The sequence below is a fragment of the Saimiri boliviensis genome, chromosome 8 (assembly GCF_048565385.1).
Source record: "Saimiri boliviensis isolate mSaiBol1 chromosome 8, mSaiBol1.pri, whole genome shotgun sequence".
Classification (NCBI taxonomy): domain Eukaryota; kingdom Metazoa; phylum Chordata; class Mammalia; order Primates; family Cebidae; genus Saimiri; species Saimiri boliviensis.
Genome location: NC_133456.1, coordinates 86,360,909 through 86,376,983, shown reverse-complemented (window position 1 = coordinate 86,376,983; position 16,075 = coordinate 86,360,909). Strand labels below are relative to the sequence as shown.

Here is a 16,075-nt window from a genome sequence, read left to right as displayed (position 1 = left end):
ACTCCATCTCAAAAAAAAAAAAAAAAAAACCCACAAACAAAACAAAACAAAACAAAATCTGAAAGGGACGGTTTTGATGGTGTGGAGGACATGCATGCTGAGGTTTGCATCTTGGCTGTGCCACTTACTGAGTTGAATGATACAAAATTGCCATTTCTGACTGGGCACAGTGGGTCATGCCTGTAATCCCAGTGCTTTGGGAGGCCAAGGTGGGCAGATCATTTGAGGTCAGGAGTTCAAGACCAGCCTGGGGAACAGAGTGAAACCCCGTCTCTACTAAAAATGCAAAAAAAAAAAAATTAGCTGGGCATGGTGGTGCATGCCTGTAATCCCAGCTACTAGGTAAGCTGAGGCAGAATAATCACTTGAACCCAGGAGACAGAGGTTGCAGTGAGCCAAGATCACACTGCTTCACTCCAGCCTGGGTAACAGTCAGACTTTATCTCCAAAAAAAAAAAAAAATCCATTTTTCTATGTCAGGAATGGTTGAATATTGGCAACTTCATATGTAGCAATCTCATGAGCCCTTAGGCAAGTCACTTGCCTCCCTGTGCCTTGGTTTCCTCATCTGTGAAACAGAGATAACAGTAGCCCCTACCACACAGAATTGTGGTGAGCCTTGAATGAACTGACATGAAAGTTGCTTAGAAAGACATATGCTGCCGGGCGCGGTGGCTCAAGCCTGTAATCCCAGCACTTTGGGAGGCCGAGGCGGGTGGATCACAAGGTCGAGAGATCGAGACCAACCTGGTCAACATGGTGAAACCCCGTCTCTACTAAAAATACAAAAAATTAGCTGGGCATGGTGGCGCGTGCCTATAATCCCAGCTACTCAGGAGGCTGAGGCAAGAGAATTGCCTGAACCCAGGAGGCAGAGGTTGCGGTGAGCCGAGATCGCGCCATTGCACTCCAGCCTGGGTAACAAGAGCGAAACTCCGTCTCACAAAAAAAAAAAAAAGAAAAGAAAAGAAAAAAAAAGAAAGACATATGCTGACACTGCTTATCAATAATTATCCCACCTCCCAGAGTTGTAGGAAGGATGGAGAGGTGGGGTCCATGAGATAGCCTTTGTTGCAGGCTGTGTGCCCATCAGCTTGGAGTCACCGTCCTGTCCCTGGGCAAGTCACTGATGACCATGGGCCAAAACAAGTTGTGCAGCTTTGTCACTGCTTGGGGACACCCTTAGGGGCCCTGCCCCCTCAGCAGCTAACTCCATAGGTGGGTCTATGTCTCAGTCTTCGGCATTTGTTGTGGTTTGATGAGGCTGATGCTAACTCCTCACACTGTTACTGCCTGGAGGCTGAGAATGACAAGCCTCATAGGACACCTTAAACAGTGACAAAGGAAGGCAGAAGGGAGCCTTTGGCCTCCCTAAGACCAAAAGGAGGTTGAAAGGCTGGACTGCTGTCTACCCACCTGTGCCCTGGCGGGAGAGAAGTCTTTTATTGCCTTACACAAAGATGATGTGTAGGCTAGAGGCCACCTTGGAAGCATCTGCATCCTTTCCTTCCTGTTCACCCACACTGCTCAGCAGGACAGGGAGAAGCTGCTTTAGGCCCTGCTACCCACAGTGTTCTCTTTCTATCTCCTCCCCTTCTCTCTAGTCTCGCATGGTTCGGAATGAGACCCCCTACTTCATCTGGACCACTCGGCGGGATGTGCTTGACTATCGCTTCCTCTCTAAGGATCAGATGATAAACCACTATGCCCGGGCTGGCTCCTTTACCACAAAGGTAGGCTCCCCAGAGCAGGCAGGGAAGCTTCCAACTCCTTGCCCTTGGGCTGGCAGCCCTGCTCCCCACTCTCCTTGTCAGAAAGAGGAAGTTCTCAGTACAAGAGGAAGTATATAATTCAGATTTGGAGTCTGACCAGTATCTGACTAGTTCAAATCCAACCCCTGTGTGGTATCTGGCATGTATAGACATAGTGACTAAAATGGGCTCCAGCATTCAAATGGGTCTGGAGGTAGAACAGTCACCAAATCCAGTGATAGTGAACAAGCAGGCTCTTACCTCCTAAGCCGAAGATATCTGGCTAATAGACCCATTCTGTCTTACCTAGGTTTCTTTGTTTTTGTTTTGTTTTATTTTGTTTTTGAGAAAAGTGCAGTGGTGCAATCTCAGCCCACTGCAACCTCTGTCTCCTGGGTTCAAGCAATTCTCCCGCCTCAGCCTCCTGAGTAGCTGTGACTACAGGTGCATGTCACCACATCCGGCTGATTTTTGTATTTTTAGTAGAGATGGCTTTTCACCATGTTGGCCAAGCTGGTCTCAAACTCATGACCTCAGGTGATCCACCTCCCTCAGCTTCCCAAAGTGCTGGGATTACAGGCATGAGCCACCATGCCCAGCCCTACCTGGGTTTCTTAGCAAGTAACTTTGCCTCTCTGCGTCTCAGTTTCCTCACCTTTCAATGAAAATACCAGTAAGGCCTATCTTTTGGGGTGTGGCAAGGACGAAGGGCTTTATAATAATGACCTGCCATTATATTTTTGATGTAGGTTAGGAAGGATTCTAGAGGAAGCAGCTTTTTTTTGTTTTGTTTTGTTTTATTTTTAAGAGATTAATAAGAGATTTTTTATTCTTGCTATGTTGCCCAGGCTGGTCTTGAACTCCTGGCCTCTGGCCTCAGGCAGTCCTCCCACCTCAGCCTCCCAGAGTGCTGGGATTACAGGTGTGAGCTACCACACCTGGCCTTGGCAGCTCTTTAAGAATGTGAAAGGGTGGACAGGAGGGACGTCAGACATTTTTGGCAAAGGATACCGCCCAGGCAAACATACGGTGATAGATGTGAGCAAGTCAGACCAAGCAAGTGGGGCCAAGGCTCTGAGAGCATCCGGGTGGGATGCTTTCTGAGCTATCTGGGTGTGTGCTGGGTGTGGGCAGTCCTGTCCTGCCCCCTCAGCGGCTAACTCCATAGGTGGGTCTATGTCTCAATCTCCGGAATTTGCCATGGTTTGATGAGGCTGATGCCGACTCCTTCTTCCCACGCTGCTACCGCCTGGGGGCTGAGGATGACAAAAAAGCCTTCATAGGTAAGGAGACCCCCAGTCCCATGCCTGGACCTGAGGCTGAAGGAGCAGGGCTCATACTGGAGAGCAGCAGGATTCTCTTCATGCCCTCATCTGCCCCAGCAGACTTCCTTCCCTACACTCAATCTTGATCCTTCCCTAATGTGCCCTCCCTTAATGAGCCCCTTAGCCTGGTCAACTCTGACCTCCAGAAAAGCTCAGGTAGCATGGTGTATATTGTAGAACAGGTTCTAAAAGTTGCTCAGTCCCTTGAGTTTGGAATCCAGAACAGACTCCAGGCTTATGTCAAGTTCCACTAGTTCAATTGAGTTCCAAAAAAGGCAGCAGGCTTTGGGTTTCTAAGGCAGACTAGGTTCCAATTCCACAATATGTTCTAAATTCAGGTTAGAATTTGGATCCAGATTTTATGCCAGGTTTAAATTACATTCAAAATCTGAAATAGGACACAGTCTGGTTCTCGGGATAAAATAAGCATTAAAAATAGATCATGAACAGATGAAATAAATCAGACAGTGGGTCCAGGCCAGATTCCGAAGGTAGAATATGAGCCAAGTCAGGTAAGATTTGGGGTTTGGTTCCACAACTGAAACAGGAGCAAGTTCTAAACTCAGGCTCTAGAGTCAGAAAAGGTAGAGTCAGGTTCCGGATCCAAAATGGGGCAAGTCATGATCAGGTTCCGGAACCAGAACAGGCCTCAAGCCTAGAGGCTGAGCAGGGTATCCCATGCCCCGGGAGCAGAAGACTTCTGGCTGACAGCTGCCCGCAACGTTCTCAAGCTGGTGGTAAAGTCTGAGTGGAAGTCATACCCTATACAGGCAGAAGAGGAAGAAGCCACAGGTAAGTACTGTAGTTATCTCCACTCTGCCACCCATTTATCCTCCACCCATCCGTCCTTCCACTGATCTGCCCTTCCGCCTGTCTATTCATCCACCCACCTCCACACATCTGTGTATGATTCACATCTACTCATCTATCCATCCATCCATCCACCCATCCATCCATCCATCCATCCACCCACTTATTCACCCAGTATTTGATCTACCGATTCACCCACCCACCCTTCCACTCATCCTTCCATCCTCTCACCTGTCACCCTTTGTTAATCTCTTCATTCACCTACCTGACATCAGCTTCATACTCCCCGTCCAACTATCCACTCCCTGCCTACCTATCCTTCCACAGGTCCGTCAACCCAACTCTCTTCCTCCTATTCCATTCTCCTCTCCCCTACCTATGTGTCCTCCAGTCCATCCACTCATCCATTTTTCTGTCCCAGGTACCTAGACACTTGTCTTCTCATCTATTTGTTAGTTGATCCACTCCTCATTCAGCTCCCCCATGGGCCTGGCATGTGGCCGAGCACCCTGGAGAGGGCTTCAGGTCTCTGAGGAGAAGGAAGCAGTGAAACTGGGCTTTACACATGGCCTGAGGACACCTTGGGCCTGAACATAAGGAACAGCTGGGATTGGAGGGGCACACAGAGGAATGCTCACTATCACTGCATGCCAGCCAACCACCACCTGGCCTTCCCCTTTCTGGATTTAGCTTCTGTCTCCAGGTCCCTGTAATCCAGGGACCCATCAGTGAGGGATTCAGGGAAGTAGAGGCAGCTCTCCAGGAAGGAAGACAGTCCTGCCTCTTCCAGAGGGAGATCTCCCCATTGCTGTCTCTTGTGTGTGTCACGTACAAGGAAGGCTTGGTTGTGTGCCAGGATAAGGGGTACAAGGGCCTCGGGTGTGGCCAGAGACCCCGTGCTTAAGCTTTTATGGTATAGGTTAGGCTGAGGGCCTGAGTTGTATATGAGGATCTTTAGAGCATTGAGATGTTCAGGGGTGAGTCAGGTCTGTGGGTGTGCATGGGTTCTTCTGAAGGGTCAGCTTCTGTAATCACTTTTAGGTTTGTGTCAGGGCCTTGTACAGTAGCAGTGCACACAGAGGTTAGTGTTTCTGTGGGCTAAGGGTTGTAGCTCTTTATCAAGATTCTGGGAATGGGTCTGGATTCCTGGTGTGTGGACTTAAGGAGCTGTGTCAGACTTGGGAGAGGGGTATTCATGTATAACTGAGTTCACATAGGCCAAAGCTCCCAGGTGCATTTTAGGCAGAGCCTCAGGTGTGTCAGAGATCCCAGGGGCAGAGAGGTGTGTGCCATGGCTATAGGTGCTGGTTAGAGGCCTTGGGGACACTTAGAGTGGAGCCTTAAGTGAGTGACAGGTCCTCGGACAGTGGGAGCCAAGGGCAGGTGCTAGAGTTGCAGTGAATTTAGAGCAAAGCCTCAGCTAAGTGACACATCCCAGGGCAGTAGGGGACCTATCTAGGTTCGTGCTGTGCCTGAAGTATGTGACAGGCCTTAGGACGATGGGGGCTGTGGCATGTGTCAGATTACCTGCCTTGATGTGGGATCATGACAGGCCCCTCCCTATGCGCAGGAGACAAGCAACCCAAGAAACGGGAGAAAAACCAAGTGTCGGTGTCTCCAGAGTTTGTGGATGAAGCTCTGTGTGCGTGCAAGGAGTACCTTAGCAACCTGGCCCACATGGACATCGACAAGGACCTGGAGGCCCCACTGTACCTCAGCCCCAAGGACTGGTCCCTCTTCCTCCAGCACTACTACCAAGTGGTCCAGTGAGTCCCCTGCAGCTGGGACTTTGGGATGTGGGCAGGTGCTTAGGGACAGACCCTCTTGGTCTCATGCAGCCCCCACTCCTTCCCCAAGCTCTTGTTTGCCCTGCTGCTCTTCTGCTCGGGAACCCTCAAGGACTCCCACTCCCTCCGTGACAGGGTCTGGGCCACTCTTTCTGGTTCCTGGCATAGCATAGTCACTAAGAGCATGTGCCGCCAAGTGGACAGAACATTGCCCAAAGTGTGTGCACAGAGGTTAATTCTACAGGAAGTGAATAGATTTTATGAAAAGAGGGCTTTTGTGGTCCATCACATTGGGAAAACGTTGGATTAGGCAGTTAATTAGAGGCTTTCCTGGTGCAGGACTCTTTGGAACCTATAGGTGGTGCAAGCCTATAGAGAGAGTGTGCAGCATATCCTGTACTTAAGTGAGCCCAGTGCCCTGCCTCCCCGCAAGCATCCTGAGGGGCAGTGTTTTCAGAACACACTTTGGGAAAAGGTTTTTAGGTAGAGGAAGGGAGGATCAGGGTGAGCCTGGTGATGCTTTAGGGAGATTCCATTCAGCAGAGCATGCAGGAGGGACTAGAGGGAGAATAGCACTAAGGCAGAACACACAGTAAGCAATTTTTGAGCAACTACTATGTGCCAAGGATTATGCCAGCTTCCAGAAATGAAGTGTAGCCCTTGTTCCCAACTGGGACACAGTAAATCTACCCATCTTAAATTAAGAGTTATCAAGGCAGCCAGGAGCGGTGGCTCACACCTGTAATCCCAGTACTTTGGGAGGCCGAGATGGGGAGATCTCTTGAGGTCAAGAGTTTGATACCAGCCTGGCCAACACGGTGAAACCCCATCTCTACTAAAAATATGAAAATCAGCTGGGATGGTGTCACACTCCTGTAATCCCAGCTACTTGGGAGGCTGAGACGGGAGAACTGCTTGAACCTGGGAGGCAGAGGTTGCAGCAAGCCGAGATCATACCACTGCACTCCAGCCTCGATGACAGAGTAAGGCTGTCTCAAGAAAGAAAAAAAAGAAAATCAAGGCTTAGAACATTAATTGTAAAATATATGAGTCCTTTTTATTTCTGGTATGTAGGGGCAAGTTCTAGAGGGCTATAGGACCTTCTCTAAAGTCAGGATTACATAAAATATTGCATCATATAATAGACGTACACAGTGTTGAATGGTTCAGTACAAATGACCAGCATGCATTCATTCCTACAATATTTTATTTATTTATTATTTTGTGTGTGTGTGTGTGTGTGTGTGTGTGTGTGTGTGTGTGTTTGTATGGTGGAGTTTTGCTCTTGTTGCCCAGGCTAGGGTGCCATGGCACCATCTCGGCTCACTACAACCTCTGCCTCCTGGGCTTAAGTGATTCTCCTAACTCAGCCTCCCGAGTAGCTGGGATTGCAAGCATGTGCCACCATGCTCGGCTAATTTTATTTATTATTTTTATAGAAGAGACCGGGTTTCTCTATGTTGGTCAGGCTGGTCTTGTACTCCTGACTTCAGGTGATTCGCCCGCCTTGGCCTCCTAAAGTGCTGGGATTACAGGTGTGAGCCACCGTACCCGGCAATATTTTTTGTTTGTTTGTTTTTTTGAGACAGAGTCTCACTCTGTTGCTCAGGTTGGAGTGCAGTGGTGCAGTCTTGTCTCACTGCAACTTTTGCCTCCCAGGCTCAAGTGATTCTCCCGCTTCAGCCTTCTGAGTAGCTAGGATCATGGGTATGTGCCACCAGGCCTAGCTAATCTTAGTGTGCTTAGTGTGATATATATGTGTATGTATATTTGTAAAGACATGGTTTTACCACATTGGCCAGGCTGGTCTCGAACTCCTGAGCTCAAACAGTACCCCCGTCTTGGCCTCCCAAAGTACTGGGATTACAGACGTGAGCCACTGCATCCAGCCTGATCCATTCAATATTTACTGTTATGCTTCTCAACTTTAAACAAACAAACAAACGAACAAATCCGCTGGGCACGGTGGCTCACACCTGTAATCCCAGCACTTTGGGAGGCCGAGGTGGGTGGATCACGAAGTCAGGAGTTCGAGACCAGCCTGGCCAATATGCTGAAACCCCATGGCATATGCCTGTAGTCCCAGCTACTCAGTAGGCTGAGACAGGAGACTCCATATCAAAAAAACAGAATCCATCTCAAAAACAAACAAAAATATCCTTGCCTCCCAGCCAGTTGTTGTTGTTGTTGTTGTTATAATACTGGATTTTAAGAACTAAGCCAGCCAGGTTTTCATCAAGGCTGACTTTTCATTAAAATACTGGTGTTTTTTCTTTTCACTAACTATACAATCATATTGTCATGTCGAATATACTTTTTCAAATTACACGTGCTCCTGCCACTCCTGTGTGACATTTTTCTGGGCCACATCACAGACTACTGTACTGAGTAGATACTTCATGCTACGGGCCACAGAGAAGTTTTTCAGGATGTTAAGTGTGAGTACTCCTGGGAGGCCTTGCCAAGCCCCCTGCATCTGGCTGTCCCTGTTCCTGGCACTGCCCCAATGGCTGCTGCCTCCTTCTTAAAAAAGAGCAAGTTCTCCACGACTGGTAACATTCAAGATGCAAAAGTGTCACAGAGTTAGCTTCCTCTGAGTAGGAGACTCCTGTCCTATTCAGTCAGAAGAAAAGAAATGGGAGAGTCTGGATCAGAGGCTATCTGGGGTATTTTGTGACTTGGTTTAGTTCAGGACGTTTTCTGTCCCTCTTTGTTCATGAACCCCTGTGCAGTCCAGTTGCTGAGGCAAGCTCCTGCCAAAGTACTTGCTGAGACAGCCGTTCATTCATTGAGCAAACTTTTAGGGAGTACCTGCTGAGTGCCAGGTGTGGTGCTTGGGGATGGGGAATAGAGCAGAGAACAACTACAAAAAATGTTCCTGCTCTTAAGGAGTTTACATTCTAGTTAGGGGATTCAGACAATTACCAAATAAACAGATGTGTCAGGTGGGGGTAAATGATGAGGAGAAAACAAGCAAGAAAAGGTGTGATACAGATGTGCTTGAAAGAAATTAGGCTAACACTGTATTGGCCAATGTTAGGCCCAGATTTAAGAGGGGAAGGAACTCCAAAAATCACCTATGGGTGAAGGAATCAGACAGGACAGAGTTTGAATCCCGGCAGAACCATTCAACGCTCAGTGTATGGCCTTGGGTAAGTCCCTTAACTCTCAAAGCTTCAGTTTGCTTTTCTTTTCTTTTTCTTTCTTTCTTTCTTTTTTTTTCTTTTTTTTTTTTTTTGAGATGGAGTCTTGCTGTATTGCCCAGGCTGGAGTGCAATGGCGCAATCTTGGCTCACTGAAACCTCTGCCTCTTGGGTTCAAGCGATTCTCTTGCCTCAGCCTCCTGAGTAGCTGGGATAACAGGCACACACCACCACACCTGGCTAATTTTTGTATTTTTAGTAGAGACGGGGGTTTGCCATGTTGGCCAGGCTGGCCTCAAGCTCCTGATCTGCCCACCTTGGCCTTCCAGAGTGCTGGGATTACAGGCATGAGCCACTGCACCTGGCCCAGTTTATATTTCTCTAAAATGGGACCAGGGCTGGATGTGGTAGCTCATGCCTGTAATACCAGCACTTTGGGAGGCTGAGGCAGGAGGATTGCCTGAGGCCAGGAGTTCAAGACCAGCCTAGGTAACATAAGACCCATTTCTGCAAAAAAAAAAAAAAATAGCCTGGGTGTGGTGGTGCATGCCTGTAGTTCCAACTACTTGGGAGGCTGAGGGTTGGACCCAGGAGTTCCTGGCTGCAGTGAGCCATGATTGCATCATTGCACTCCAGCCTGGGTGACAGAGCAAGACCCTGTCTTTAAAAAAAAAAAAAAAAAAAAAGTCAGGGGGTGGGGGACAGGTATCAGCAGTTCCCTGACAGGGCCTTGAGAGGATTAGTGATAATATATGGAATGCGCTTGACACACAGTGCCTGGCACATAGTGGTGCTTTATCGTTAGGAACTGGAATGATTAAATTCTGTCAAAGACAGTTTTAATTAATAGGAAGGGGGTGGCACAGGTGGAGTGTTGAAGTAGGAGATGTGGTAAATGGAATTTTGTCAACCTTTCTGATTCCTGTAGTCTGGGCAGGTTAGGATTTCAGGGGTGGCTTGAGGGTGGGGCTAGAGGCTTGGGGGGGACCTATCAAGATCTGCAGGGAGGGAGTAACTAAGGCTGCCTGGATGATGGTGGGGGTGGTGAGCTATGTCTCCCCTTCCTGTCTACACCCACATGTCCCAAGTTCCATCATTTCTCCACAGCGAAGGGGCAGAACTCAGGCACCATGACACTCAGGTCCAGCACTGTGAGGACATCCTGCAGCAGCTGCGGGCTGTGGTACCCCAGATAAACATGGAAGGGGATCGCAACATCTGGATCGTGAAACCAGGAGCCAAGTCTCGCGGACGAGGTGGGGGTCAGCTCCTACTTCCTGCACTGGTACCCCACAACCTGCATCTCCCACTAGAGGCCAAGGAAGTGAATAGTGCAGGCTTACTGAAGCCAAATTGCTTGGGTTTGAGTCCCAGCTCTGCTACTAATATTCTTCGTGACCTTTAGCAGGTTATATCACCTCCTTGAGGTGATATAACATCATCTGTGAAATAAGGAGGATGATAATACCTCCTGTGAGGTGAGGAGTAAATGCAGTCACGCATTTAAAGCACTATTCCAAATCCTTAACATGCTTTAATTTATACGATGCAGGGAAACTGAGCACGTGTAGACTCTCACATGACCCGGAAGGATATCCATAAGGACCTGGAAGCAGCAGTTGGCTGCCTCTGGACAAGATGTACTTGTTATTGTATGCCCTTTTGTACTGTCTAATTTTTGGTTTTATAGTCTGTTTATTATTGGTGGGAAAGCAATATGTGCACATGCTTTTAAAAAGCTCAACACTGGCCAGGTGCAGTGGCTCACACTTGTAATCCTAGCACTTTGGGACCCTGAGGCGGGAGGATCACTTGAGGTCAGGAGTTGGAGACCAGCCTAGCCAATATGATGAAACCCTATCTCTACTAAAAATAAAAAACCCTAGCCTGGCATGGTGGCAGGCACCTGTAATCCCAGCTACTCAGGAAGCTGAGGGAGGAGAATCACTTGAACCCAGGAGGCGGAGGTTGCATTGAGCTGAGCTCGTGCCATTGCACTCCAGCCTGGATGACAGAGGGAGACTCCAACTCAAAAACTAAAAAACAAAAAAGGCCAACACTTTAAATTTTTATTCAGGTACATATTCCTGTTTAATCAAACAAAACTGGTTAATTAAGAAAAATTTAAAATCCTTAGCAAATTCCTGGCTTTTCCAAAGGAACTGGGTTCTAATTGAGAGAGGCAGCCTTACCCATGAGCCCTATCAGCTCTGTGGATGAGAGCTCATGGCAAGCTGGCCCTTCTCCCAGCCCATGCCTGACCTCCCAATCCCTGGCTGCTCTTTTCCTGCATAGGCATCATGTGCATGGACCACCTGGAGGAGATGCTGAAGCTGGTGAACGGCAACCCCATGATGATGAAGGACAGCAAATGGGTGGTACAAAAGTATATTGAGCGGCCCCTGCTCATCTTTGGCACCAAGTTTGACCTGAGACAGTGGTTCCTGGTAACTGACTGGAACCCACTTACCGTGTGGTTCTACCGTGACAGCTATCTCCGCTTTTCCACGCAGCCGTTCTCCCTGAAGAACCTGGACAAGTGAGCCCCACTGCTCACCTCCCATGAGCTCCCTGCCTAGTTGGGGAGCTGGCAAGCAAACAGGCAGTTACAGTGCAGGGGACCTGTGTAGCAGCGGTGGGCTCCATACACACGCTGCAGGCAGGCAGGGGCCCTCATCCAGCCAGCTGTCCTTGCATCCAACAGATTTTTTTTTTTTTTTTTTAACAGATGGGACAGTCTCACTCTGTTGCCTAGGCTGCAGTGCAGTGGCATGGTCATGGCTTACTGCAGCCTCGACCTCCTGTGCTCAAGCAATCCTTTCTCTGCAGCCTTCTCAGTAGCCGAGATCACAGGCATGTGTACCACAGCTGACTTTTAAATTTTTTTATGTAGAGATGAGGTCTCACTATGTTGCCCAAGCTGGTCTTAAACTCCCGGGCTCAAGTGATTGTCCCACCTCGGCTTCCCAAAGTGCTGGGATTACACTGCGCCTGGTCCCTCCAACAGATTTGACTGAGTGTGTACCCTGTACCATTACTGCTCTGGGCACTTGGGATATAGCAGTGAACAAAACAAGATCCCAGCTCTCAAGGGTACATTCTAGCAGGGAGAAACAGAGAAGCAATGAACACAAGTGAAATTATCTAACAGGTTAAAGGATTATATATGTCATTGTGGGGAAAAGGGAAGCAAATGTAGAGCAGGGAAAAGGAGGTCAGGAGTTTTGAAAGGCAAGATGTTGTATTTTAACTTCTGGGGTAAGAGAAAGCCTTGAAGCCTAAATTCGAATTCTGTCTCTACAGCTTCCAAGTTGTTTGACTCTAGGTCATGTGAAAACCTATTTAAGTCTCAGTTTCCACATCTGAAGAAGGGAGGCAGTAGTATGAAACGCATAGCTGTCAATTATTGAGTGCTTCATATGTGATAGTGCTGAGCACTTTGTATATATTATCTCATTCTTCATAAGAACCCAATGAATACTTCCTGTTCACCAGGTCTGAAGAAAAAAAAAACCACAATGAAGTGGGTACTGTTACTACCCCCATTTTGCAGATGTGAAGAGCATGCAGGTTAGATGACTTGCCTTAAGATCTCACAACTAGTGTGGAGATGGCATCCTGGTGATGACGGGGCCATACCCTTACCCACCCTCTCATCTTCCAAGCACTGGGATGGTTAACTGAGACTATGCACAAAGCACTTAGTACTGTGGCTCCTGTAATTGGCACCCTCAGAGCAGCCCTGAAAGATTAGAGTGGTTCTGGCCTTAGAAGAATGTGGTGGGGTCCAGGCCTCTGTCCTTTTTGTCCTTCCCAGTAGGGCCCCATCTCAAGTTGAACAGTGCAGGGTGGCCCAGGGCTGGTTCCAGGATTTGCCTGTCCTCCCTGAGCTTGGATGAGAGGGGCTCAAGGGCTTGGACCTCAGCTTTCTGCTCTCTGCCCCAGCTCAGTGCACCTGTGCAACAACTCCATCCAGAAGCACCTGGAGAATTCATGCCATCGGCATCCACTGCTGCCTCCAGACAACATGTGGTCCAGCCAGAGGTTCCAGGCTCACCTGCAGGAGATGGGGGCCCCAAATGCTTGGTCCACCATCATCGTGCCTGGCATGAAGAATGCTGTGATCCATGCACTTCAGACCTCCCAGGATACTGTGCAGTGTCGGAAGGCCAGCTTTGAGCTCTACGGTGCTGACTTTGTGTTCGGGGAGGACTTCCAGCCCTGGCTGATTGAAATCAATGCCAGCCCCACCATGGCACCCTCCACGGCAGTCACCGCCCGGCTCTGTGCTGGTGTGCAAGCTGACACCCTGCGTGTCGTCATTGACCGGCGGCTGGACCGCAACTGTGACACAGGAGCCTTTGAGGTCATCTATAAACAGGTGAGTAGGTCGGACCCAGGCAGAACCCCAGAGAGTCTGTGCCCTCTTCCAGGCAGCCCCATACTGGAGCATAGGGCTCTGCAGTCAGACCCAGTTTAAGACCCAGATTCAAGTCCTGGTCCTGCTAAGGTGACCTCACCTCCCTGAGCCTCAGGCTCCTGATCTTTGAAATGTGGATATTATTACCATCTTTCTCATGGGGATGGGAGAATAAAATGAATTAGTTTATGTGGATAATATTTCTAGAGAGGCATATAACATAGTCCTAAGAGCAGAGACTCTGGAACCTCCTTGGGTCCAAATTCCTGTTCAGTGACAACGAGCTATGTGACTTTGGACAAGTTCCTAACCCCTGGTTTTCCTCATCTGTAAGAATAAAAGTAGTACCTAATTCTCAAAGTTAGATACTATGAGTTGTATGAATTAAATGAGTTGATAAGTAAAGTACTTCATTTTTATTTATTTACTTTTGAGACAGAATCTCACTCTGTTGCCCAGGTGGGAGTGCACTGGCATAATCTTGGCTCACTGCAACCCCCACCTCCCGGTTTCAAGCGATTCTCCTGCCTCAGCCTCCCAAGTAGCTGAGATTACAGGTATCCGCCACCACACCTGGCTAATTTTTGTATTTTTAGTGGAGACAGGGTTTTGCCACGTTGGCCAGGCTGATCTCGAACTCCTGACCTCAGGTGATCCACCCACCTCGGCCTCCAAGAGTGCTGGGATTACAGGCAGGAGCCACCTCGCCCAGCCAGTAAAGTACTTTAGAATAGTGCCTGGCATAGAGCAAATGCTAATAAGCTTTAGTTATTGTTGTTATTACCTAATGAGGTTAGGAGTTACATCATGCATAACCTGTCAAGTGCCTGGATATATAGTAATAGGCAATTACTGGTAGCTACCATTATTATTAATATTATCATTATTTCACTCATCTTGCTCCAAAAAGAGATTGGAATCTACTTGTAAAATAGAACAGCATTTAAAAAAATTAGAAAATTGATTTCAAGGCTTTCTAAGCTCTGGATAGAATTTCTTGTGGCGGTTTAAGTGGCTTCTGATTAGCATTTGGCTTCTGTCAAGGTTTGGTTACAGGAAGAGAATGTAATGATCACACGTAAGTGTAATAAATATCTTGTCTTTATTACAATTATAGATCATTTCTTAAATTAATATATTGGCATTTTTGTTTCAAAAAATGTAAATGGGGAAATATACAGGCAAGTTGAGGGAAAAGGTGCCATTGTAGTGCAGTGCTCCCAATGCCAGTGCCCAGGCCAGAAGCAGTTGAAAGCTGCTATGGATGTCAGGGGGCTCCACCCCAGAGATTGACCCAAAATCCAAAATGTCTAGCTTGGGAAGGAGACTACGCATCTACATTCTTCACATGACTCCCAAATACACACACACACACACACACACACACACACACACACACACACACACACACATATATATATTTTTTTTTTTAGACAGAGTCTCACTCTGTCACATCACCCAAGTCGGGTGACAGAGTGATCTTGGCTCTGCAACCTCTCCATTTTTCAAATGACTTCCCAATTTTTTTTTTTTTTTGAGACAGTGTCTCACTCTGCGACCCAGGCCGGGTGACAGGTGTGATCTTGGCTCTGCAACCTCCACCTTCCAGGTTCAAGTGATTCTCCTGCCTCAGCCTCTTGAGTAGCTGGGACTATAGGTGCCCACAACCATGCCTGGCTAACTTTTGTATTTTTAGTAGAAATGGGGTTTCACCACGTTGGCCAGGCCAGTCTTGAACTCTCGACCTCAAGTGATCCTCCTGCTTCGGCCCCTGCAAAGTAATGGGAATACAGGCGTGGGCCACTGTGCCCAGCCTCCTAAATGTTTTTTATTGCTGATTTGTTCTTTAGGCCAGCACATAATGAAGGCTCACACCTTGCACTTTTTTGTCTCTTTTCATCTAGGCCAGCCCCAGTGCCTTTTGTCCCGAGTTTTGATCTCTTGAGGGGCCAGGCTGGTTGTTTTGTAGAACTGTCCCACATTCTGGATTTATCTGATTCTTTCCTTATGGTGTTATTTACATTGGTCTTCTGTTAGCTGATTGTCTCAGAAATTATTAGTTAGGTCAAACAGCTTGATGAGTTCAGGTTAAACATTTCTGGCAAGAGCACTTCTGAGGTGATGCCGGGTACGTCATGTGTCATCACAAGGCACATCCTGTGTCTCACGGTTAGTGCTGCTGAGTTTGACTCTGGGTTACACTGGTGGCTACCAGAGCTCATCACGATAAAAGCTACATCTCCCCTTTGCAATTAATTTTTTTGTAAGGTAATGTGTTGGCTGTGTATAGATTATACATTTTCCTGTCATCCTTTTATCTAATTGTTTTGATACTAGTTTTGATTACTGCCTATTTTATTAGAGTTGCAAAACAGCAAATGTCTAATTCCATTGTTTCTTCTGCATTTATTAGCTAAGATTCTTCTGTAAAGATGAGCTTTCTCTCATCATCTGGGGCTACTCGGGAGTGCTCATAGCTGTATTTTTATTTATTTATTCATTTTTTGAGACAGAGTCTCACTGTGTCACCCAGGCTGGAGTACAGTGGCACTATCTCGGCTTACTGCGATCTCTTGTCTCCTGGGTTCAAGTGATTCTCCTTCTCAGATCCTGAGTGGCTGTGATTACAGGCGCCCACCACACCTGGATAATTTTTGTGTTTTTAGTAGAGATGGGGTTTCGCCTTGTTGACCAGGCTGGTCAATATGAGGTCATGATCACTCCTGACCTCAGGTGATCCACTCACCTCGGCCTCCCAAAGTTCTGGGATTATAGGCATAGCCACTGAACCCGGTGATGGCTGTATTATTATTATTATTTTGAGATGGAGTTTCACTCT

The 16,075-nt window shown here is 47.7% G+C and overlaps 1 protein-coding gene across 13 annotated transcripts in view; it reads left to right on the top strand.

Annotated features, from left to right (window-relative positions):
- The window catches only part of TTLL3 (tubulin tyrosine ligase like 3), a 29,201-nt gene that overhangs the window by 7,698 nt on the left and 5,428 nt on the right, over positions 1-16,075 (top strand). For 8 of the 13 annotated variants that reach the window (XM_039478801.2, XM_074404809.1, XM_074404810.1 and 5 more), the window contains 7 exons: positions 1,605-1,733; positions 2,920-3,034; positions 3,770-3,868; positions 5,457-5,652; positions 9,924-10,072; positions 11,112-11,355; positions 12,762-13,197. In XM_039478801.2, the coding sequence (XP_039334735.1) occupies positions 1,605-1,733; positions 2,920-3,034; positions 3,770-3,868; positions 5,457-5,652; positions 9,924-10,072; positions 11,112-11,355; positions 12,762-13,197 (1,368 nt within the window). The remainder of the gene's footprint in view (positions 1-1,604; positions 1,734-2,919; positions 3,035-3,769; positions 3,869-5,456; positions 5,653-9,923; positions 10,073-11,111; positions 11,356-12,761; positions 13,198-16,075) is intronic. The other 5 variants (XM_074404811.1, XM_010337812.3, XM_039478802.2 and 2 more) reach the window with 2 other exon arrangements.